The 21159-nt window shown below is 37.6% G+C and overlaps 1 protein-coding gene across 1 annotated transcript in view; it reads left to right on the forward strand.

Annotated features, from left to right (window-relative positions):
* LOC150105464 (bifunctional 3'-5' exonuclease/ATP-dependent helicase WRN-like) overlaps window positions 1-21159 on the forward strand; it is a 370108-nt gene that overhangs the window by 230214 nt on the left and 118735 nt on the right. The window contains exons 17-18 of the mRNA XM_090394834.1: window positions 4527-4629; window positions 17872-17925. Coding sequence (XP_090250960.1) covers window positions 4527-4629; window positions 17872-17925 — 157 coding nt within the window. The remainder of the gene's footprint in view (window positions 1-4526; window positions 4630-17871; window positions 17926-21159) is intronic.

The raw sequence follows: 21159 nt of genomic DNA on the forward strand, positions 1-21159 counted from the left end.
AAACTGTTACATACGTTAAAGCAAATGAGAATGGATATGAAGCTTGTGCATGAATTGCGGTGGGGGGAGCATGGCTGATGGACAGACAAGAAAAAACACCAGAGAATAACTTGTGGTGAAACAAAATTTAGGAGAATGAGAGTGGCACTCCACTAGCCACTGTGTCTCTGCACTAGAGCCACTATTGGTTAATTTGTATATAAATTTCAGTTGTTTGCCAATGATGCAAATCTAAAGAAAGGGAATAGTTAATAAAAGTGATGTTCAGGGATGATTTAAATACATTGGTATGGGCAAAAGATAATAGTTGCCGAGTTAATGTGGAAAATTTTAAGATTATTTACTTCTGGATGAAAGAACATTACCTGCTGTGTATTACATTGATGCTGCTGGATTGCCAGAAATTGATAAGGCTGAGGATTTGAAAGTGATGGTGGGCAGAGTTGAAATTCAGAGAGCATATTGCAAAATTCTTCTTCTACTACGCGTTATTCCCGCTTCCCATGCAGGGTCCACGTGTTACTTTTAGATGCGACTTCTTGTTAGTACTACTCCCAACCGACCCGTCGCCTGGTCTGCCGCTGGGGGAATATATTTTTGACTGTAGAGGCGTATGTTCATGGGGCCGGTTTGCCTGTTTGCGGGATGAAAAACGCCAGATAAACTGGCGGAAAAAACCCTACTGACCGCGCCCAAGACCGGCTAACTTGACTATGCCTGAGGAAGATCCTCAAATTCCTCACGTCTACAACGGGAATCGAACCTGGGACACTCCTTCCCCAGGCATATGGTTGTGAAGCGCAAAGCCACTAGGCTAACCGCGCGGTAGAGCATATTGCAAAATGATAGTGTTAAATCCTGATATTTGTTGGAATAAGTGAGACATGGTTAGATGAGGACGACATCCTGACAGGAATAGAGATGGAAGGGTATGATGTGTTTCGTGAGGATAGAAAGGGTAAAAAGGGAGGGAGAGTGCTATTGATGATAGAGAAAGAGTTATGTCCATATACAAAGTGGAGATGCAAGAGGGAAATAGTGCCAGTGGTTTTGAGGTAGTATGGTTTAAGATAGAGGTGAATAGAATGAAATACTTGGTTGGATGTGTTATAGACCTGTTAATGTGGATGGTAGTGACTATGAAATGTATAATCAAATTAGCCAAGCAAATAAGAAAATGATGATCATTATGGGCAATTTTAATTATGCCAATATAGACTGGAAGGATGAGATAACAACTGGAAGTAAAGAAAATTAGTTTCTTAAGGTTTTTTAGGCACAATTACCTCAGACAGTGTGTAACAGAGGGCACACAATGATTGAGGGTCTTGGATTTGATCATCTCATCAGAGGGTGTAATTATAAATGAGGTATCTAATCACCCACCAATTGGTGAGAGTCACCTTGAGGTGATTACCTGGGTGGTTACCAGCAGTATGAAGACCTCTGAGAAAGGGGTATATGGAACCACAAGGGGTTGATTATAAAGAGCTCAGGAGACAGCTTGCAGGTGTATCATGGAATGAGGAGGAGTTAGCTGGAAAAGAGGTCAATGCAGCTTGGAGGATTTTCAAGAACTATCTAGTAGAAGCAATGTCTAAATGTATTCAAAGGGTCAGAAGGTTAAATATGGTAGGTGTGAATTCCATGACCAATTTCATGAGGATTACAAAGACAAGGTTGGTAGCAAAAGTGAGGTATGAACAGCAGTTAGCTAATGAAGGCAAAAAGAATCCTAAGAAATTCTTTCGATATGTAGCCAGCAAAAAAAAGAATGATTATGGAAGGATGATATTGATGGGAGAAAATGGTATAAAGACAGCTGTTGTGGAAGATGTAGTGGAGATACTTAATGAGCAGTTCATAAAAGTCTTTCAGTCTTGCGAATGTGACTTCATGGAGAGATCGAGAGCAGTTGATGATGGGGAGGAGAGACTGACTGTAAGTGAGCAAGATGTGTATGGGGAGTTGAGCAAATTAGATGTTAATAAGGCTGTGGGACTTGATAATATATCACCATGTTTTCTGAAGGAATGTGACATATTTTTTTAATATGAGTCTTGAATTGGGTCAAGTTCCTAAGGAGTGGAAGGAAGGCAAGATTATGCTGCTTCATAAGGGAGGTGACAGAACTCAAGCATCAAATTATAGGCCTATCTGTGTGTCAGGAGTTGTGGTTAAGTTGTTGGAGAAGCTTGTGAGAACTAGGATCCAGAATTGGGTTGACAACAATGGTATTATCTTTGATGGACAGCATGCATTTGCTAAAGGGAGGTCATGCTTTAGTAATCTACTTATTACAATAAAGTGACTGCTTCCTTGGACAGAGAAGAGGGATACACAGTAATATACTTAGATTTTGCAAAGGCTTTTGATAGATTACTGCATAAGTTGATAGTCAAACTAGAGCAGATGGGGTTGGATATTAGATTAATGCATTGGATTAGAGACTTTCTATCTGATAGGTATCAGCAAGTTGTGTATGGGGGAGCAGTATCCAGGAAAAGGAAAGTCACTAGCGGTGTGCCTCAGGGGTCTGTTTTAGGGCCGTTACTGTTTAACTTGTATATCAATGATATTAGCAAAGATTTGGATGGAGATATTCAGCAGATGATGCAAAGTTGGGACGAACCATGAAGTGTATGTGATGTGGCCTTACAAGAAGACTTGAATAAATTGAGTGACTGGGCACGGGAATGGGGATGCGAGTTCAATGTTGCAAAATGTAAGGTTTTAAAATTTGGGGAATAAAAAGATGGGATATATGTCTAAGGTGGAAGAAATAAGAGATCGTGGGGTGATATTGGATAAGGATCTGAAATTTAGGGCCAAAATTGTGAAGACAACACAAAGACTTCTGGGAATGATGCCGAGGACACTGACTTGTAGAAGTAGGGAGATTCTTGTTCCATTGTATAAGGCTTTGATTAGGCCACACAGGGACTACTGTGCTCAGATTTGGTCATATAATTTTCAAAAGGATGAAGAGATGTTAGAAAGGGTCCAGAGGCAACTGACTAAGGTAGTTTCTGACCTCTGGAATATTGAATATGAGGAAAGATTGAGAAGATTCAATTTACAGAGTTTAGTGGATAAGAGGAAGAGGGGGAGATATGATAGAGATCTACAAGTTAGTAAGGAGTTGTTATAAGATCAATGTAGGAGAGGTTCTACTGAAAACAGAGGGAGATCAGGGGAGAACCTGAGGTCATCCCCTGGAAACTGTATAAAGAGGGTGTGAGCAGGGAAGTGAGAAGCAGGTTTTTTGCATGCAGAGTTGTGAATGATTGGAATGTCTTGCCTGAGAGTGGTGTGTCTGCAGAGAATTTGAGTGTGTTTAAAGCATGGTATGACGAGCTGTGTGTATGTTAATAGGACCTCCTAGATGAGTCTTTGACTACATGGAGTCTTGGGTGATAATAATAATATCATTTTTAACACTCTCCTTTGTACTCTCTCTCTCTAATATATCAGAGGATTACTTGAATGTAAATAGACTTAATGTTATTATCCTTCTTTATAAGGAAGTGATTGCTGCATCTTTATTATGCACAGATTTGGTCACTTTTTTTTCTTTTTTTTTTTTTTTTTTTTTTGGGACAACAAGGCAGTGGAGAGGATGCATGTGTGATGATGATAGTGTGAAAGATTAGTGAAGATAGATTGAAGTTGTGTAAGTTCCAAAGTTTATCTAATACTTGTAAAAGAAGAAACATGATAGAACCTTATGTAACCAAAGGTTTCTTAAAAATCAATGTAAAAGAAAATTTTCAATATATGACAAGTAGAGAGCTTAGGATCACCCCCCCCCCCTTGAAGTTATGTAAGAGTGTAGTTAGTAAAGGTGTGAGGACTAGATTTTTTTGCTTGGTGAGTGGTGAATGACTGGAATGATTGCCAGAGGTAGTTGTAAGTGTTCTGACAATGAATGAGTTTAAGAAGAGATATGATAAGCATAATGTGAATAGTGATTAGCGTAGTGTAAAGCTTCTGTGATGAATCTGCTAACTCCATGGAGGTGCCCATAATAATAATAAAACTGCTGAAGTGGTTTTCTCAGAGTTGTGAAAGAATATATATATATATAGATTTGTGAGAAGCTGTGGAGCTTATTTTCTGATGAGAAAAAATATCCAATATAAAATTTGCCTTTAAAAATTTCAAAATTGTTAACGGCAAATTTAACTTTGTCATTAAAAATTGCTCTTCATTCAGTATCAAAGTAACCCTATTAACTTCTGATAATGAATAGTATCACTATACAAGAATGTATTATGAAATGCAATTTTTTTTCTGTGATTGTATGATCATTTCTTTACTTATTCTGAAAACTCCAAGTCTAAGAATGCAATGGCTTCAATCTGTCTAATATCCTGAAATAAGCAGTATTTTAATGAGTTACATGAGCATTAAAGACAATACAGTAATATTGGGTAATTATACGCTGCTGCATATATTTGTGAAATTGTATTATGTATCCTTGGGTTTTTAATATAATCAGCATTTGTTATATTTCATTCTTGCAGAATTCAAGGTAATAATAGTAAACAGAAAGAAAAATGTAGTTCCCAGGTGGACAACAAAATAAATTATGGAATTGAAGCCAAAATGCTTTTCCAGATCATTCAGGTTAGTTTAATACATTAGAACATTTGTCAGAAACTTTTCTACACAGTTATTAATAATATTTATTTAATATATATTTATTAGTAAAATTTTATTCTACACTGTGTGGTGTAGAATAAAATGAACAGGTTGCAATATTACTTGGACTGTTGCTGTAAGCCTGTTAAGACTATGAAATAGATAAACAAACAGTATTAGCTGGTAAGCTGAGCATGATAATCTCAGCAGGTTTTAACTATTGTGGCATTAATTGACAATAAGAAAGAGCATGTGGAAGTATAGAAAATGTTTCTGGAAGGAGATTTTGTTTTTAAAAATTTAACTAATGTAACATTTGATAAGGGAACAAGACACTATGCAACTTAATAGTATTCAGAATATGATGTTCGGTGGTGTCTATGTTATCTTGTAGGTTTTGAGTAAAGAGGATATATGTAACTACTGTGGGAGGTTATGATAGGCTAAGGAGAAAGTTTGAGTGCATTAAGAACTATATGGAGAAAGAGCTCAACATTGCCTGACAGATTCTGTTTAAGATTGTTTAACTAATGAGACTGCATACCTAGAATCAGGAGGATAAACAGAGTAGGAATAAATGGATGAAAGATTCAGAATAGTCAGCAGTTGTATAAAGCCCAAGCAAGAAAAGGGATAGATGTAGTAAAGCAAGAGAAAATGGAATATGAAAGTAGTCAGGGTAGGTCAGTGTAATGCAAGGGAGATTTTCATATAAGTGCACCCCCCCCCCCCAAAAAAAAGAAGAGCATATGCTGAATGACCCTCGTTGCTGGAAATGTAGAAGGCTACTATAGTGACAACAGCAGGAAGATATACTAGAAATGTTTAATAGATCAGAACTTGGTGAATGTGAAGTGTTTGCGACAAGTGTGATGTAATAAGGCTCTGGCACTGGATGAAATGTTACTACATTTCATCCTTAATGTATATTAAGGGATATGCAAAAGAGCTAACTATGCCCTTTATTTGATTATTCAGTGAGAGTTTTACTGAAAGAGTTCCTGAGTAAAAGGAAAGGAAGGGAGATAGTTTACATAAAAGGGATGATCCAGTACAGTGGTGCCAAACAGTTAATCATTGTAGGTTTCAAAGATGCTGGAGAAATTGGTAAATAATGTATTGATGAAAATTAGTTTCTAGATGGCATGGAGTTTTAAAAGCTGGTCTTGTTTTAGTAATCTAGTTACATTTTATAATGGGGTGAGAACTACATTGGACAAAGGGTTAGTGTGTATGTATCCACAGCTCACTGTGACTCATGCATGCACGCGCGCACAGACACACATCTATTTGTTCTTTACATGTACAGCTTCTTCAGCGAGAGAAGCCTCTGCAGCATATACCATGGAATGTTTTATCATACTTCTTTTTCACTAATTAGAAACAAAAGTGGATCAAAATTTGGTGTGTGTTTAAAAACACATTTCTGTTTAATCTTTATATTATTAGAGATGTTTGCTTATTTGCACTACAAGCAAAAATCTTGTGTCTTTAAAAATAAAAAAAAAAACATCTTTCAAGACTGCTCTGTTATAAACACATTGGAAGTGACCATCCTATGGTACACAGTAAAATCCAAATAAACTGTCAAAAAGAAAGAAGAAAAATGTTTCGAAGATCAAAGCAAAACATAAGTATACACAAACTCAACATTAAAAAAAAGATATATTCCATCTTGAACAATAGATTTAAACATCTTATTATAGATGAAAATGCTGATCCATAAGAAAGTAATGACATTATTACCTAAAACCTTTTACAGTGCTCACTTGAAATAGCTGGTACCATAGAACAGAAACAGGGCAAAATTTCTGAAGAAACAAAACAGCTTATGAAGAAACAGAAAAGAAATGAAATAATCATATAACCTACAGAATAAAATTGAATGCAGTGAATTGTGCAAAACGATCAGAAAATGAATCACAGAAGAAAGAAGAAAATTAAATTGTAAATTCATACAACAAACAATTGAAAACAACTGTAGTCTCAAAAAAAGCCAAACAGCAATAAACAGATGGTTGCAGTCAGACTACAAGATGGGACCATAACCGGGGATTGATATGCTATAGCAAAAAAAATTGAAGACTTTTACTCAGTATTATATCAGGATTACAAATTAAACGAAGAAGAAGACAACTATGAAATAGCTGAAATAGTACCACAGATTCTACCATAAGTTATGTGGAGCATCCAAAGCTTGCAAAATGGAAACGCTGCAGAGGAAGATGGAATTATAGCTGAACTTCTAAAAGAGCAGGTGGAGAAATGATCTACAAAATCTTAGCAAAACTATTTACTTTATGTCTGAAGAAAAGTGATGTACCAAGAAAATGAAATAGGCTACCCAAGTCTGATACATAAAAAATATGAAGTAGAAGACTTGACTAACTACCGACCAATCAGTCTACTATCGGTGGTTTACAAAGTGTTTACAGAAGTCTGGGCTCATAGGCTTTGTACGATTCTAGACCTAGCACAACCAAAAGAACTTGCAGGCTTTCAAAGTGACTTTAGTACAATGGACCATATTCAAGTTGTAAACAGATTATCAAACGGTGTAATGATATCAGTTATCATTATGTCTTGATTTTATTGATTATGAGAAATCCTTTTAATTCAGCAAAAACTTGTTAAAAAACAGACCACAGTTTTTGCATAATTTCCACAGATGATACCTAGTTCTCTGAATGTCATATATTGAAAAATTTCCTTTGCATCAGTTTTATAATATCCCTTTAATATCTTATAAGTTTCTATCATATCCCCTCTTTTCCACCTATCAATTACACTTTGTAACCCACACACCTTCAACCTCTCCTCATAGGTAGCATTTCACAGATCTGTCACCAGCTAGTCACTTGTCTCTGAATCATCTTTCCTCTGATCCCCCAAGAAACATTGATGACCAAATAGGTGCACAGTAATCAAGATACAGCTGAACCATATCTTATAAGTTTCTATCATGTCCCCTCTTTTCCACCTATCAATTACACTTTGTAACCCACATACCTTCAACCTCTCCTCATGGGTAGCATTCCACAGACCTCTCACCAGCTAGTCACTTGTCTCTGAATCATCTCTACTCTGATTCCAAGAAACACTGATGACCAAATCTGTGCACAGTAATCAAGATGCAGCTGAACCATAGCCTTATAAAGAGGGATAATAACTTCCCTATCTTTACTTATTAGTGTGTTTTTCAACATCCAAGTAATCCTTAGAGCTATTTTTACCAGCTTTTGTAATACAAAGCATGTTTAAAAAAAAAAAAGACCAAACATTTTACTATAAATACTTTATTGCTCACTTTACAGCATTTTAAGCACTCCCCCTTCAAAGTAGTCCCCTCTACTGGTGATACACCATTCCCAATGTTTCTTCTATTGTTGGAATGCACTTTTTTTGTGATGGCATGCAGTTCTCTTATTGCATTTTTCTGAATCTCTACTATGGTTTGGAAATGACATCCTTTCAAAGTGATTTTAAGTTTTAAACAACTCTTTGTTTACCATCTGACCATGCACACAAATTCATAATGGACAATGCCTTTCCAATAAAAAAACACAGCCAACATCACCTTGATCTTTGACTGACTCATTCGTGCTTTTTTTGGTCAAGGAGACCCTTTTCCCCATCCACTGCGACGACTGCATCTTGGTTCCAACATCAGTCATAAACTCACGTCTCATCTCCTGTTATGATGCTCAAAATTTCACACACACACACATACACACACACAGTTGTTCATCAAGTTCTTTCATTAGTGTCAGATTAGTCTCACTTTGTCACTAATCCGACGAACAGCTTGTGCACGTGCTCACTTCAGCTCAACTGTAATTCAACAACTAATGCTCATAGTAGAACAGGGAATATGGCAGTTTGTTGTCAAAACCTGCTGTTAGGTTTGCTGAGTTGCCGCAGCATGCTATCTGTGCCGGTTGGCGCACTATTTAAAAAGTTCAATCTTTTTTTTTTTTGAACATGCCTCGTATGCCCTCTGAACTTCAACTCTTTGTCAACCTTTATCCCCAATTACCTGGCTTTATTAATTTACTGCAGTCCAATACCATCAATGTGATACAATACACGGTGTGTAAATTTTCAACCCAAAGTGCATAACCTTACATTTTGCAACATTAACTTGTTGCAAAATTATCCATTGTGAGCAAAGGATAATAATAAATTATTATCCTTTGCTCACAATGCCAATTTATTTAAATCATCCTGCAGGATAGCTACATCACCTTTATCAACTATTGCTCTCTTCAGTTTTGTATCATCAGCAAACAATTGAATATTTCCCCCCTTAAATCGTTCCCTATATCATTGATATACGAAGTAAAGAGTAGTGGCTCTAGTAGTGAACCCTGAGGTACTCTACTAGTCACCCTCATTCTCCTAGATTCCACTCCACCATGTACTACTCTCTGGGGTCTGTCTGTCAGCCCACCCATTCACACTACTAACTTCATCCTTTCTCTTTTTTTTAATAGTTCCCCATGTAGCATTCTGTTAGTTCATCATCATCAAATTCCTGACATGTACCCTCAAGGGGTGTACAGGATATGATAGTACTACATGAAAAATTTACATCATTACTAACTTCCTATCTACAATTTTCCTCCAAATCAGTCTGTTACTTCTCAAGACTCCAACACATTATCAGATCTTATATTTCTATCATCTAAGGCACTTTGTATCATATCAATCCACCTATATCTTGGTCTTCCTCTGGGTCGTTTTCCTGCCAACCTGGCAGAGAACACTTATTTTGCTAATCTTTCCTCGCCCATTCTGTTTAAGTGACCATATCACTTGAGATTAGCTCTGCTAATACATTCCTGGATGCTGACAATGTCTAGTTCTTTCCTAATATCCTCGTTTTTAATATGATATTGCCATTGATGCCATCTGTTCATGCCTCTAATCTTTCTCAGGACTCTCATATCTGTGGTCTCTAGTCTTTGGTCAATTGTTTTACTTCTGACCCAGCTCTCAGATCCATTAGTTAAAACTGGTTTGAACACTGTCTTGTATGCAGCTAATTTAGTGTTCTGACTAATTTTTTTCTTATTCCATATGAATTTATTCAATTGACTTCCTACCATACCAGCTTTGTTGATTTTGTTGTCTATTTCCATATTTAACTTGCCATCTTCACTAAAAACGTGCCTAAGTAGCTGAAATGTTTTACTTGTTCTATACATTCTCCATTCACAACACAGTTGATATTTTCAACGATTCTACCTATTTTCATTGTCTTTGTCTTTTTATTGCTGACTTTCATACCATATCTATTACATCAGTTATTCAATGAAGTTAGGGAATCTTGCATACTTGTAGCGGATTTATTTCGAAGTATAACATCGTCCGCATAATGCAAAAAGCATACATTAACATCTCCAATTCTGATATCATGTTTAATACCACTTTCCTTCACAATGTGATCCATATAGATAATGAATAACAGAGGGAATAATGTACATCCTTCTCTCACACCAGATTTAACATTAAACCATCTTCTTGTACTTCTTCAATTCTAATTGCTGACTTGCAACTCAAATAAAGACTAAGTATTGCTTGATATAATGCCCCATTGACACCATATAACTGTAGCGTATTGAATAGCTTCTCTCTTAGCACCTTGTCATATGCCTTTTCCAGATCGACAAAACTTAAATACACATCTTAGTTATATTCCCATGCTTTCTCAACTATTTGTCGTAAAGTGAAGATCTGATCCTGACAGCCTCTATTTGCCCTGAATCCAGCTTGTTCATCACCTAGCTTTTCTTCCACAATTCTTCTCAACCGTTTCTCAAGTATACTGGCATAAATCTTGCCAGGAACACTCAGTAGGGAAATACCTCTGTAATTCTCACATTCAGTTTTATTTCCCTTTTTATATATGGGTACTATGAGAGCTCTACTCCAATCATCGGGAATTCGTCCCTCTGTCCCACGCTTTCTGAACTATGCAGTGCAGGCACTGTAAAACTTTTATACCACCATACTTCAGCATTTCTGGTCGAATATCATCTACTCCTGCTGCCTTTCCACATTTCAAGCCTTTGATGGCTTTTTCTACTTCAAGTATGGATACGTATTCCTGACTGTATGCCTGTTGAGTATTTTTTACCACTGTGCTATCACTGTTTGTTTCATTTAGCAATTTTTCGAAGTAATTATTCCATACTTCAAGGATATCTTTTTCTCCTGTTTTCATGTCACCTTTATCATCTCTAACTCCTTTTACAGCACTCTTTCCTCCATTCCTAAGCTTCTTCAACAACCTCCAGAATATTTTGCCACCTTCTTGATATTTATTTTCTATGTTCTTGCCAAAGTCCTCCCACGACTTTTGTTTAGCTAGTTTTACAGAGTGTTTAGCTTTCTTACATTTGTCTTTGTATTCTCTAAGAGCACAAGCTGACTTATTTGCCAGGAACTTTTGATATGCTTTCTTCTTTTCCTTCACTGCCTCTTTAACTTCCTGTGTCCACCATGGAGTTCTGATTTTTCTGTTCTTGCAGACAACCTAACCACATGCCTCTCTGGCTGAATCATTCAGGGTTTTCTTCAAGGCTTGCCACCGAATCTCCAAGATTTGGTTTCTGTTCTCAAACTCTTTCATTTTTTTCTTCAATAATCATTGCTTATTTTAGTCCCCACCCCCCCCCCCCCCCACCCCCCCCCCCCCCCACCCCCCCCCCCCCCCACCCCCCCCCCCCCCCACCCCCCCCCCCCCCCACCCCCCCCCCCCCCCACCCCCCCCCCCCCCCACCCCCCCCCCCCCCCACCCCCCCCCCCCCCCACCCCCCCCCCCCCCCACCCCCCCCCCCCCCCACCCCCCCCCCCCCCCACCCCCCCCCCCCCCCACCCCCCCCCCCCCCCACCCCCCCCCCCCCCCACCCCCCCCCCCCCCCACCCCCCCCCCCCCCCACCCCCCCCCCCCCCCACCCCCCCCCCCCCCCACCCCCCCCCCCCCCCACCCCCCCCCCCCCCCACCCCCCCCCCCCCCCACCCCCCCCCCCCCCCACCCCCCCCCCCCCCCACCCCCCCCCCCCCCCACCCCCCCCCCCCCCCACCCCCCCCCCCCCCCACCCCCCCCCCCCCCCACCCCCCCCCCCCCCCACCCCCCCCCCCCCCCACCCCCCCCCCCCCCCACTTAGGCATGGTTTTTAGTGAAGATGGTAAACTAAATATAGAAATAGACAACAGAATCAGCAAAGCTGGTATCGTGGGAAGTCAATTGAATAAATTCATATGGAATAAGAAAGAAAGTAGTCGGAACACTAAATTAGCTGTATACAAGACTGTGTTCAAACCAATTTTAACTTATGGATCCGAGAGCTGGGTCAGAAGTAAAACACTTGACCAAAGACTAGAGACCGCAGATATGAGAGTCCTGAGAAAGATTAGAGGTGTGAACAGATGGCATCAATGGCAATATCATATTAAAAATGAGGATATTAGGAAAGAACTTGACATTGTCAGCATCCAGGAATGCGTTAGCAGAGCTAATCTCAGATGGTATGGTCACTTAAACAGAATGGGCGAGGAAAGATTAGCAAAATAAGTGTTCTCTGCCAGGTTGGCAGGAAAACGACCCAGAGGAAGACCAAGATATAGGTGGATTGATACGGTACAAAGTGCCTTAGACGATAGAAATATAAGATCTGATAATGTTGGAGTCTTGACAAGTAACAGACTGATTTGGAGGAAAATTGTAGATAGGAAGTTAGTAATGATGTAATTTTTTCATGTAGTACTGTCATATCCTGTACACCCCTTGAGGGTACAAGGCGGGAATTCGATGATGATGATGATGATGTTATTTCCCACTCACAAGTCCTAGTTTATTTAGGAACAATGCATTGTAAAATAAATGATCAGGCGGCACTCTATTGACATATAAATAAAACACATTTATTTACATTAATATCAAAGTACATTAATTAAACGATAGGGAGGTTACTCTCTACCTATCTGTTAGACTTTCAGCATAAAGAAACAAACTTTCCTCTTTCAATACTAATTGATTATACAATACAATTACTCAATTACTTCTCTGCTTATTAAATCAAATTATTGAAAACTCTGATTTACTCATTAAAAGATTAGCTAACTATGCGAAGTTATTTCACAAATCTTATGCCAATCATTACCATTCCAAATGACTCTCTCGTGGACACGTCTTATTATTATTATGCTAATTCTTATCAGTCCATCTATAACATATCTCCTAGATTATAAAAGGAAATGTACAAAATAATTAGAACAAACTCACAGAGGCTCTGTATTGCACATTCAATCAAAAGTCTTGCACTAAAGTCTTTATGGCCTTTCTTTCCTCTCAGGTCTTAGGCTTCCTTCAGGAGTGTCTTGCATCAACTGGCAGGCGATGTAAATACCCGAAGCGAAGCTGCTTCGGGTATTTACATCGGCTGTTCTCTCATCATTCCCAATTTTCTCCTCTGGCTTGGGCCTTGCTGTAACGTCCAGTCCTCTGAATCTACACCAATACTTCTGCCTCTACTTCCCAACGACTGACTCCTTGACTGCCGACTCTGATAGCTCTATCTGCTGCCTCCGATAACTGTAACTGCCGCCGACTGGCTCCTCCTCAATGTTAGGGTCAGTCCCTTTTTATTACACCTTCTCCGGGACCTTGCACGAAACGTTGTAACCCCCCGAAGAATTTGGCATGACTCCTTGATCTTCTTTTAAGACCGACCCGTTCTTTCTTCTCCTCCATGCATTCCTTTGATCGTATCTTGTCGGGGAGCGGAACCTTGTCTGAACTGTTCAGATCTCCCAGGCACTGACTTTGAAGGTGTTTATGCGCAGAGCTCGTAAGCAACTTTCTCATACACTAAAATCGTAAACAACTTTCTTATGCCCTCATATAGAGCTATTATACAAAGTTCCGGTGGCAAAGCATTGCCTTTGTTTTTGACATTCTAAAATATTCTTGTTAAAGGAGTTAATACAGTTAATTCCCATAGGGTTATTTACAGTAATATTTAGCATAAAATATACAGAGACAAACAAAGTTATTTTTGTAACATTCTCATGGGACTTGACCTCTGTAAAAATCTGTAAAAAGTGCTTTGGTACTTCCAAACTACATCGAGTTTTACATCAGTATTAGCAGAAGATAATTGGTGTCAGTGGCCCACCCAGGGAAGGGGGGGCCAAGGGGCCCTGACCCCCCCGCCCCCCCAAAAAGGGGAAAAAAAAGGAAATAAACACTAGAAAATTTTCCAAAAATCTTTTCCTAATTAAAATTGATTTTTTTAAATTTATGTTGTGTCTTCTATTTCTGTCATGTATTGGCGATCACTGCAGATGCTGAGTCATAGGTCGTATGCAATGCATAGTGTGTATTCGTAAATCGTCTACTCCCCCCCCCCCCCCAAGATTAAATCCTGAGTGCGCCACTGATTGGTGTCAGTTCAGTGTGGTGAAATGTCAAGTTATGCATTTTGGAATAAATAGATTACAAGCTATGTACATATATTGATTGAACTGTACTACAGGAAATAGATGAAGCTAGAGATTTAGATTTAGGGGTGTTGGTAGACAGAGAGTTAAAGTTTAGAAGACATATTGCTAAGGTTGCCCATACAATTAGTTGTCTATTGAAGAATGCATTAAGAAATAGAGATAAGGAAATTGTTATTCCTCTTTATAAGGCCTTGATACATCTGCACCTGGATTACTGTGCTCAGGTCTTCTCCTGGGTTTCTTGGGGGGGGGGGGGCAGTGGAGAAGATTCAGATGCATGTCACCAAGATGGTGAGTGATCTGGAATGTTCCCTATGAGGATAGACTGAGACTAAAGGCTCCATAACCTTGATTATTATAGAGCCTTCATGACATGCTGCCTCATTAGCAGAAGTTGGTTGATAGTTGAAAAAGAGGGAATATGATAGAAACATTTAAATTGCTTAAAGGGTTTTATAGAATTGATGCAACAGAAATGTTTCAGCACTAGGCTAGACAGGGCCCAGAACAAGGGGGTCATCCCTGGAAGTTGAATAAAGGTGTGGTTAGTAGGGGTTTCAGGACTAGATTTTTTGCTTGAACAGTTGTGAATGAGTGGGTATAGGTTGGCAGACTCAATTGTGAGTGCTTTGTCTGTTAATAGGTTCAAGGAGAGGCATGATAGATTGTGTTGATAGTGTGGATCTCCTGTGATAATTCTTTGAACTCCATAGAGTGCCCATACAATAATAATAATATTTAGTATTATTTCACTAAAAAAAAAGTTTAAGTATTAACTTGGAGAATGTGCTAATTTTTGGAGTGGAGTTTTGTACTGATAGAACAGTAAATGCACTGTATATTATGAATATCTGTCTTATTGATTTTGTTATTGTTGATAGTGGTTTGAGATTTGAAATAGGAAGTGATCACCATTTAATTTTGAGTAGGATAAAAATGAGTATCAGGTTAAAAAAAAAAAAAATGTAGGAAAGTTTTACAAAGGATCAAAGCCAAGCAGCTTCAGTTAACTGTTTGGCTCAAATATTATTGGAGAAAAATTGAAAGATTGAAAACAAGAGCCAAACCTCAGTGGGAAGTGCTGAAGATAACATTGATTGATTCAGCCAGGTGGGTGGTGGTGGTGTGGGGAGGGGGGGGACATATAGCTAAGTTTCAGATTCGCCATTAATTATTGAAATTCAACATATTTCATCAGTAGTTACAAAAAAAAACAACAACTTTTGTCCACTGCACATCTGTTTTTCAGTACTGTTTTGGGAACAGTTGGCTACTATGAAAATGATACTTGAGTATGCTTTCCTCATATTGATTGTATTCCATTATGAGAAAATCAGTGATAATCAACAAAATCAGGCTTGTAATGACTGACATGCTCCCATCAATAAGCAAGGTAAAATACAAAAATATAAATAAAACCGAGGATTAAAACGAAACCTCTCTTCTGATTTCTTTTATCATTTACTAAAAATTCTCACTTGTCATGAACAAGCAGAAACAAATGTAATTTTTAAACACTATGTGTAGGTGAGGATTGATGTCTTGAGCAAAAAGGACACCTGATTTTGGTGTTCCATGAAAATTCATCGAAAAACAGATCGAAAGACAATTCATTGAAAATGCAATTCATCGAAAATTTTAACTAAAATTTCATTAAATTGATCCAGCCAATGAGGAATTGCTAATATCATTTCGAAACTTTTTTCGAAAAAATATGTTATGATAAACTGATCCATTTAGAACAAAAACTGAACCGTGCAGACAGCAAGAAACTGTCTGTACGGTTCAGTTTTTGTAGCGGAATTAGTAGAAGTTGTTGGTACAGGAAGTACTGACAACTTCTACTAATTCCGCTAAGTCAGAGAGTTATTGTAATACATAATTTGGACATGTTATTTCTTTGTTGCCCTGAATATAGCTGAACTGAAAACTGGAACGGTCCGACATTTTCTTGTAAAAGTTTCAAGTAGTGAAACCTGAGTAAAATTCATCCCATAATAATGGGATGAATTTTACTCAGGTTCTGTGTCGAAGTCGCATATTACTACTAGTAACAATAATAATAATAATAACAACAGAGCCTGCTTAGGCTGGGCTTTTCCTCCCGGAAACAGGCAGATCATAAATAGGCATGAAACAGTCGTCAGACAAGAAAGACAATAAGAAACCATATTGTTCTATAATTATTCCCTATTAAAGTAGTATTGCTATCTCACTACTATGCACAGTTCAGCTTTTGTTCTAAATGGATCACTTTTATCATAACATTTTCGAAAAGTTAAAATTTTTGGTGAATTGCTTTTTCTATGAATTGCATTTTCGACAAATTGTCGTTCGATGAATTGTCTTTCGATTAACTGTTTTTCAATGAACTCTCCAGATACCATTTTTTGGTGGCAGAGAGGAGGCTATGGATGTGATGTGTTTATGCCAGGCAAGTCTGAAAGTGTAAGCCATTCCAAGAAAAGGAATCTGATTGTTATGTGGTGATTTGGGTATTATTAAAGATGAAGGGAGATGAAGTGTGATAATTCTTGTGGTAAACAAGAAGTCTTTTGGCAGAGTCTAAGGCATTAATTATGGAGGATCTTATAGCTTGGGGTATTTTAGCACCGAAGTATTCGAACAAATGAAAAAGAGGAAAGGATTGTACTCTCATCAGCAAATCTGTGGATGTGATTTAAGGCTAATGAAAGAAGATTATTTGTGAAAAGGAGAAAGAGCTTGGACAAAAGCATGGAATCCTGGGATAATCTGGCATTGGTGAAAATTCTAAAAGACAAAAATAAAGCCAAGAAAACTATTCACCCAGGTAGGAAACTTGCAGTTCATTTTGCAAAGAGAGGACAGTAGACCATAAGACTGTAATAGTAAAATAGACCTTTGTGCTACTCCAAAATGTCAAATGCAGTTCTCAAATTTAATGAAATATGTCCATAAATGAGTAATAGAATCCACATTAGTTGTCACTGATTAATTGATTGTCTTCCAGGTCGTGAAAAAAAAAAAAAAAAAAGGACGAATTTCTCCTTTATTTCTGAGAGAATTACGGTGAGACAGTGAGTTGAAATTGGTTGATCTTTCAGTGCTATAGGACAGATGGTGGATGAGTATGAATACTTGTAGGAATGACGTAGGATGAGTGTTGATTCTGGTGCTGTTGAAAAAGTTTAGTAACCATGCTATTCAGGATTCTTCTGTCTTTCTGACAAAATCCTTAGGAGACAGTTTCACTGTCTTTGGAGACATTTCACTTCCTTAAGAATGCAGTGAGGCATTCTTAAGGAAGTGGAATGACATTTGTCTTGTCTGTGAAGACAAGTTTAAGATGTGCACATTGAACTCCTCAAGAAAAATTACCTCACTGCTTGGTTATTTGGACTGCTACATATACTCTTAATCTGTATATTTGTTCAGGATAAAAGTATCTAATATGTTTTGTTTTATTACCAAACTTAAAATATAATATTTAAGTGAGTTTATTTAATTATTTTTTGTGTGTGCGTTTAGAAGATAATTTGCAAAACATGCTAAAAAGATTAATTATGGTATTGTACTGAATTTCAGGATCATCCCTAATTTCACTATTCAGCAATTGTGCCATGAATTATAGAATTCTGATAAAAGTTATCAAAAAGTTTGATTCATTATACATTGTTGCTTATCATTTATTGAATGATTAATGCTATTTATATATTTATTTTTTTCTTTCAACAGTTTACAAGAGCTACTTATGGCATGGGTATTCCAATACTTATTCTTCGTGGCTCGGTAAGAGCTTTTATGAATAACTTGAAATGAATTTAAACAAAGTTAAAATTATTAACTAATTTTTCAACCTTCATATCAAGTTTGTCATCTGGTTGATTACATGTATGTGTATGAAAACAGAAGTTAATCCAAAATTGTAGTATGGTAAATCACAATAATTTTGAACTCATATTGGTACTAGAAATTTTTGTTAGTTATTGATGGTACACTACATACATACACACAACTTCTTCGAGCGAGCGACAGTCACAGAAATCTGACTAGATTGAGCAGTTTCCTGTTCCAATGTCTGTCTTGAGGATACAATTCTGATTCATGTCACTGCATGTCATTTATTATAGATTTATTAAGGATCCCTTGACATATCTTGTTGACCAGGTGAATGTTCTGCATTCTGACGGCATGACCAAACCATCATAACACTTTCCTTACACAGGATTGTACTAAGAGGCGATGCTTACCCTCCCCTCCTTTCATTTCATCTCATTATTCACAAAATCAAACCAAAACACTCCTTAAAGACTGTTGATCAGAAACATCAAGCCTCTGATTATCACTCTTGCATGATGTCCACCTCTAAGTTCCATAACTTAAAACAGATAAAAACCAGTATTATATAATTTAAGTTTTGTTTTTACTTTTTTTTTTTATATTCTGCTATTTTTCTTAACTTTCCATAATTTTTTGAATATTCCTGAAGCTATCCCTAATCTTTTACCCACTTCGTTGTTCACTTTACTATCAGCTATAGATAATTGAAATGAGAGACCATTTATCTTTCATGGATGGTAACCAGGAGAATATTTTGGAATCATAGATGACAAAGGGGAAAAAGGGAAAAGGAATGCTTCTGTTGTTTTGGATAGGAAAATTATATATTGAAAATATGCATCTATGTACATTGAAAACCAAAAAATTAACAAATAATAAGTAATAAAGCAAGTCATCATTGTGGGAGATTTTAATTACAGCAGTACAAATGTCCTAGGACACAGTGTTGGAAAGAACATAAGGCTCAAGGGGTTTTGCATTCGGTTATGGCATCAGAGGATCTGATTGTAGCTGAAATGGCATCTCTACACATCAAAAGGAAAATATGTGGAATTATAAGTTAGGTGATTATAGTAATCTTAGAAATCACCATGGGCAATTTCATGGATGGAGGAATTGGAAGGACAAGATATCGTCTGTGTGTGGGAACTAGTGATGAAATATTTATTAGCAGCAATGGCAAGTTGTATACCTATATACCTACAATGAAAAAGAGAACATTATTTTGTGTAAAGTGAATAACAAATGATAATATCAAGTGGGAACTGCAGGTGACAAAAATGTTATGGAGGAGATGTAAGGAGAGGTGTAGAGAACAGATGCATGAAGCATACGACTCAGACTAGGAGAGTGACTAGTATGGTAAGGAAGGCAAAACATGAATATGAGAAGATGTTCGATATGAGCTCCAAGGAAAATCTTAAGGAATTATTTTGTTATGTGGACAGTAGGAGGAGTAGGAATGATTGTAGATGAATGACATTATTTAGATAAAGATGAGAGTGGAGTGACTTATGTAGAGGACATAGTGGAGTTGTTTAATGATCACTTTATTAGACTATTTCATCATGGAGAAAGAGGTTGTCAGTATCTCTGGATCTTAATAAAGCAATATGACTGGGGATTTAGCCACTTTTTTTTCTGAGGAAAAGTTCCATTGACTTGGCTTTTCCTGGCTGCACAAAAATAGTCTTAGGAGGGTAATATAATGCCATTGCATAAGGGTGGAAGTAGACTGAAAGTGTCAAACTATAGTTCAGTTTGTATTGTTGAGATTTTGGAAATTAATGAGAGATAGTGTACGGAATTGGCCAGATGAGAATGATGTTATCTGTGAGAGTTAGTGTGGATTTGTTAATCAGTGCTTGTGTTTTAGTAATCTGATTGTCATTTATAATAAGGTAACAAAGGCAGTTGATGATAGAAAGGTATATACTGCTATTCTTTTGGATTTTACAAAGGCATTTGATAGAATGTCACATGATCAGCTGATATTTAAGCTGCAGCACATGGGTTTAGATATCAAATTAGTGAGCTGGATTCGCAATTGGCTATCTGATAGATATTAACATTATGTATGAAGGAGCATTTATCAAGAATGCTGAAGGCTACAAATGACGTTCTAAAGGACTCGGCACTGGGATCTGTGTTCAGTTGTTTAAAATGATATGAAGTTGGAAAGGGTAATTAGCAATAGTGCATGTGTGTAGTAATCCTCCTTTCAGGAGGATTCTTGAAGTTTGGGATATGTCGATGGTGAGCTGCATACTCTCTTGGAGGAACTGTACTAGAGGAAGTGGAGGAGGCAAGGAACCTTGAGGTGATGATTGATAAACTTGAAGTTCAATGGACATATTGCAAAGGTGGTGAAGGTAACCCTGAGGATTGCTGCAATATTGAGAATTATGCTGACCAGCAGAGAAAGAAGAGCTGTGATTCCATTGTATAAAGCCCTGATCAGACCATCCTGGACTTTGTACTCAGAGTTGTTTACCATGATTTTGAAGGGGAATTAAGGTTAATTTACCTTGGAACGAGTTCAGATGCAGATAACAAAAATGATATCAGGATTGCATAATGTTAGATATTACAGTAGGATGAAGGAATATGGATTGCAAAGTTTGGTAGGTAGAAGAAGGAGGTGTGATATGATTAAGCCATTCAACCTGTTGAGAGATACAATTACTGGGTCAACACTGGGAAATCTTTCATATGGTAGAAGAAGGGGAAGAAGAAAAGTTAAGGCCATCCCTGGAAGTTGTGAATAGAAGCCATGAGCAAGAGGGTAATGAATAATTTCTTTGCATGGAGGTTAAACTATGAAATACACTGCCTGATGGGGCAGTGAGAACATGAACAGCATCTAGGATTGATCTCCCACGAGTCTTGTGACTCCATAAAGATCAAGTAATAATTATAAAAATCATCATCAAATTCTTTACATGTAACCTCAAGGGGTGTAAAGATATTATGATAGTACTACCTGAACTTATCTCATTACCAACTTCCTATCAACAATTTTCCCCAAGATCAATCTGTTATCTGTCAAGACTCCAACATTATCAGATCTTATATTTCTGTCTTCTAAGGCACTTTTCACTGAATCAATCCACCTGTATCTGGGTCTTTTTCCTGCCATGAACACTTGTTCTTTTTCCGTGGCAGAAAACAGTTGTTTCGCTA

Source organism: Typopeltis vanoorti, chromosome 6, assembly GCF_054136105.1.
Source record: "Typopeltis vanoorti isolate ZY-2024b chromosome 6, IOZ_Tvanoo_1.0, whole genome shotgun sequence".
Classification (NCBI taxonomy): Eukaryota; Metazoa; Arthropoda; class Arachnida; order Uropygi; family Thelyphonidae; genus Typopeltis; species Typopeltis vanoorti.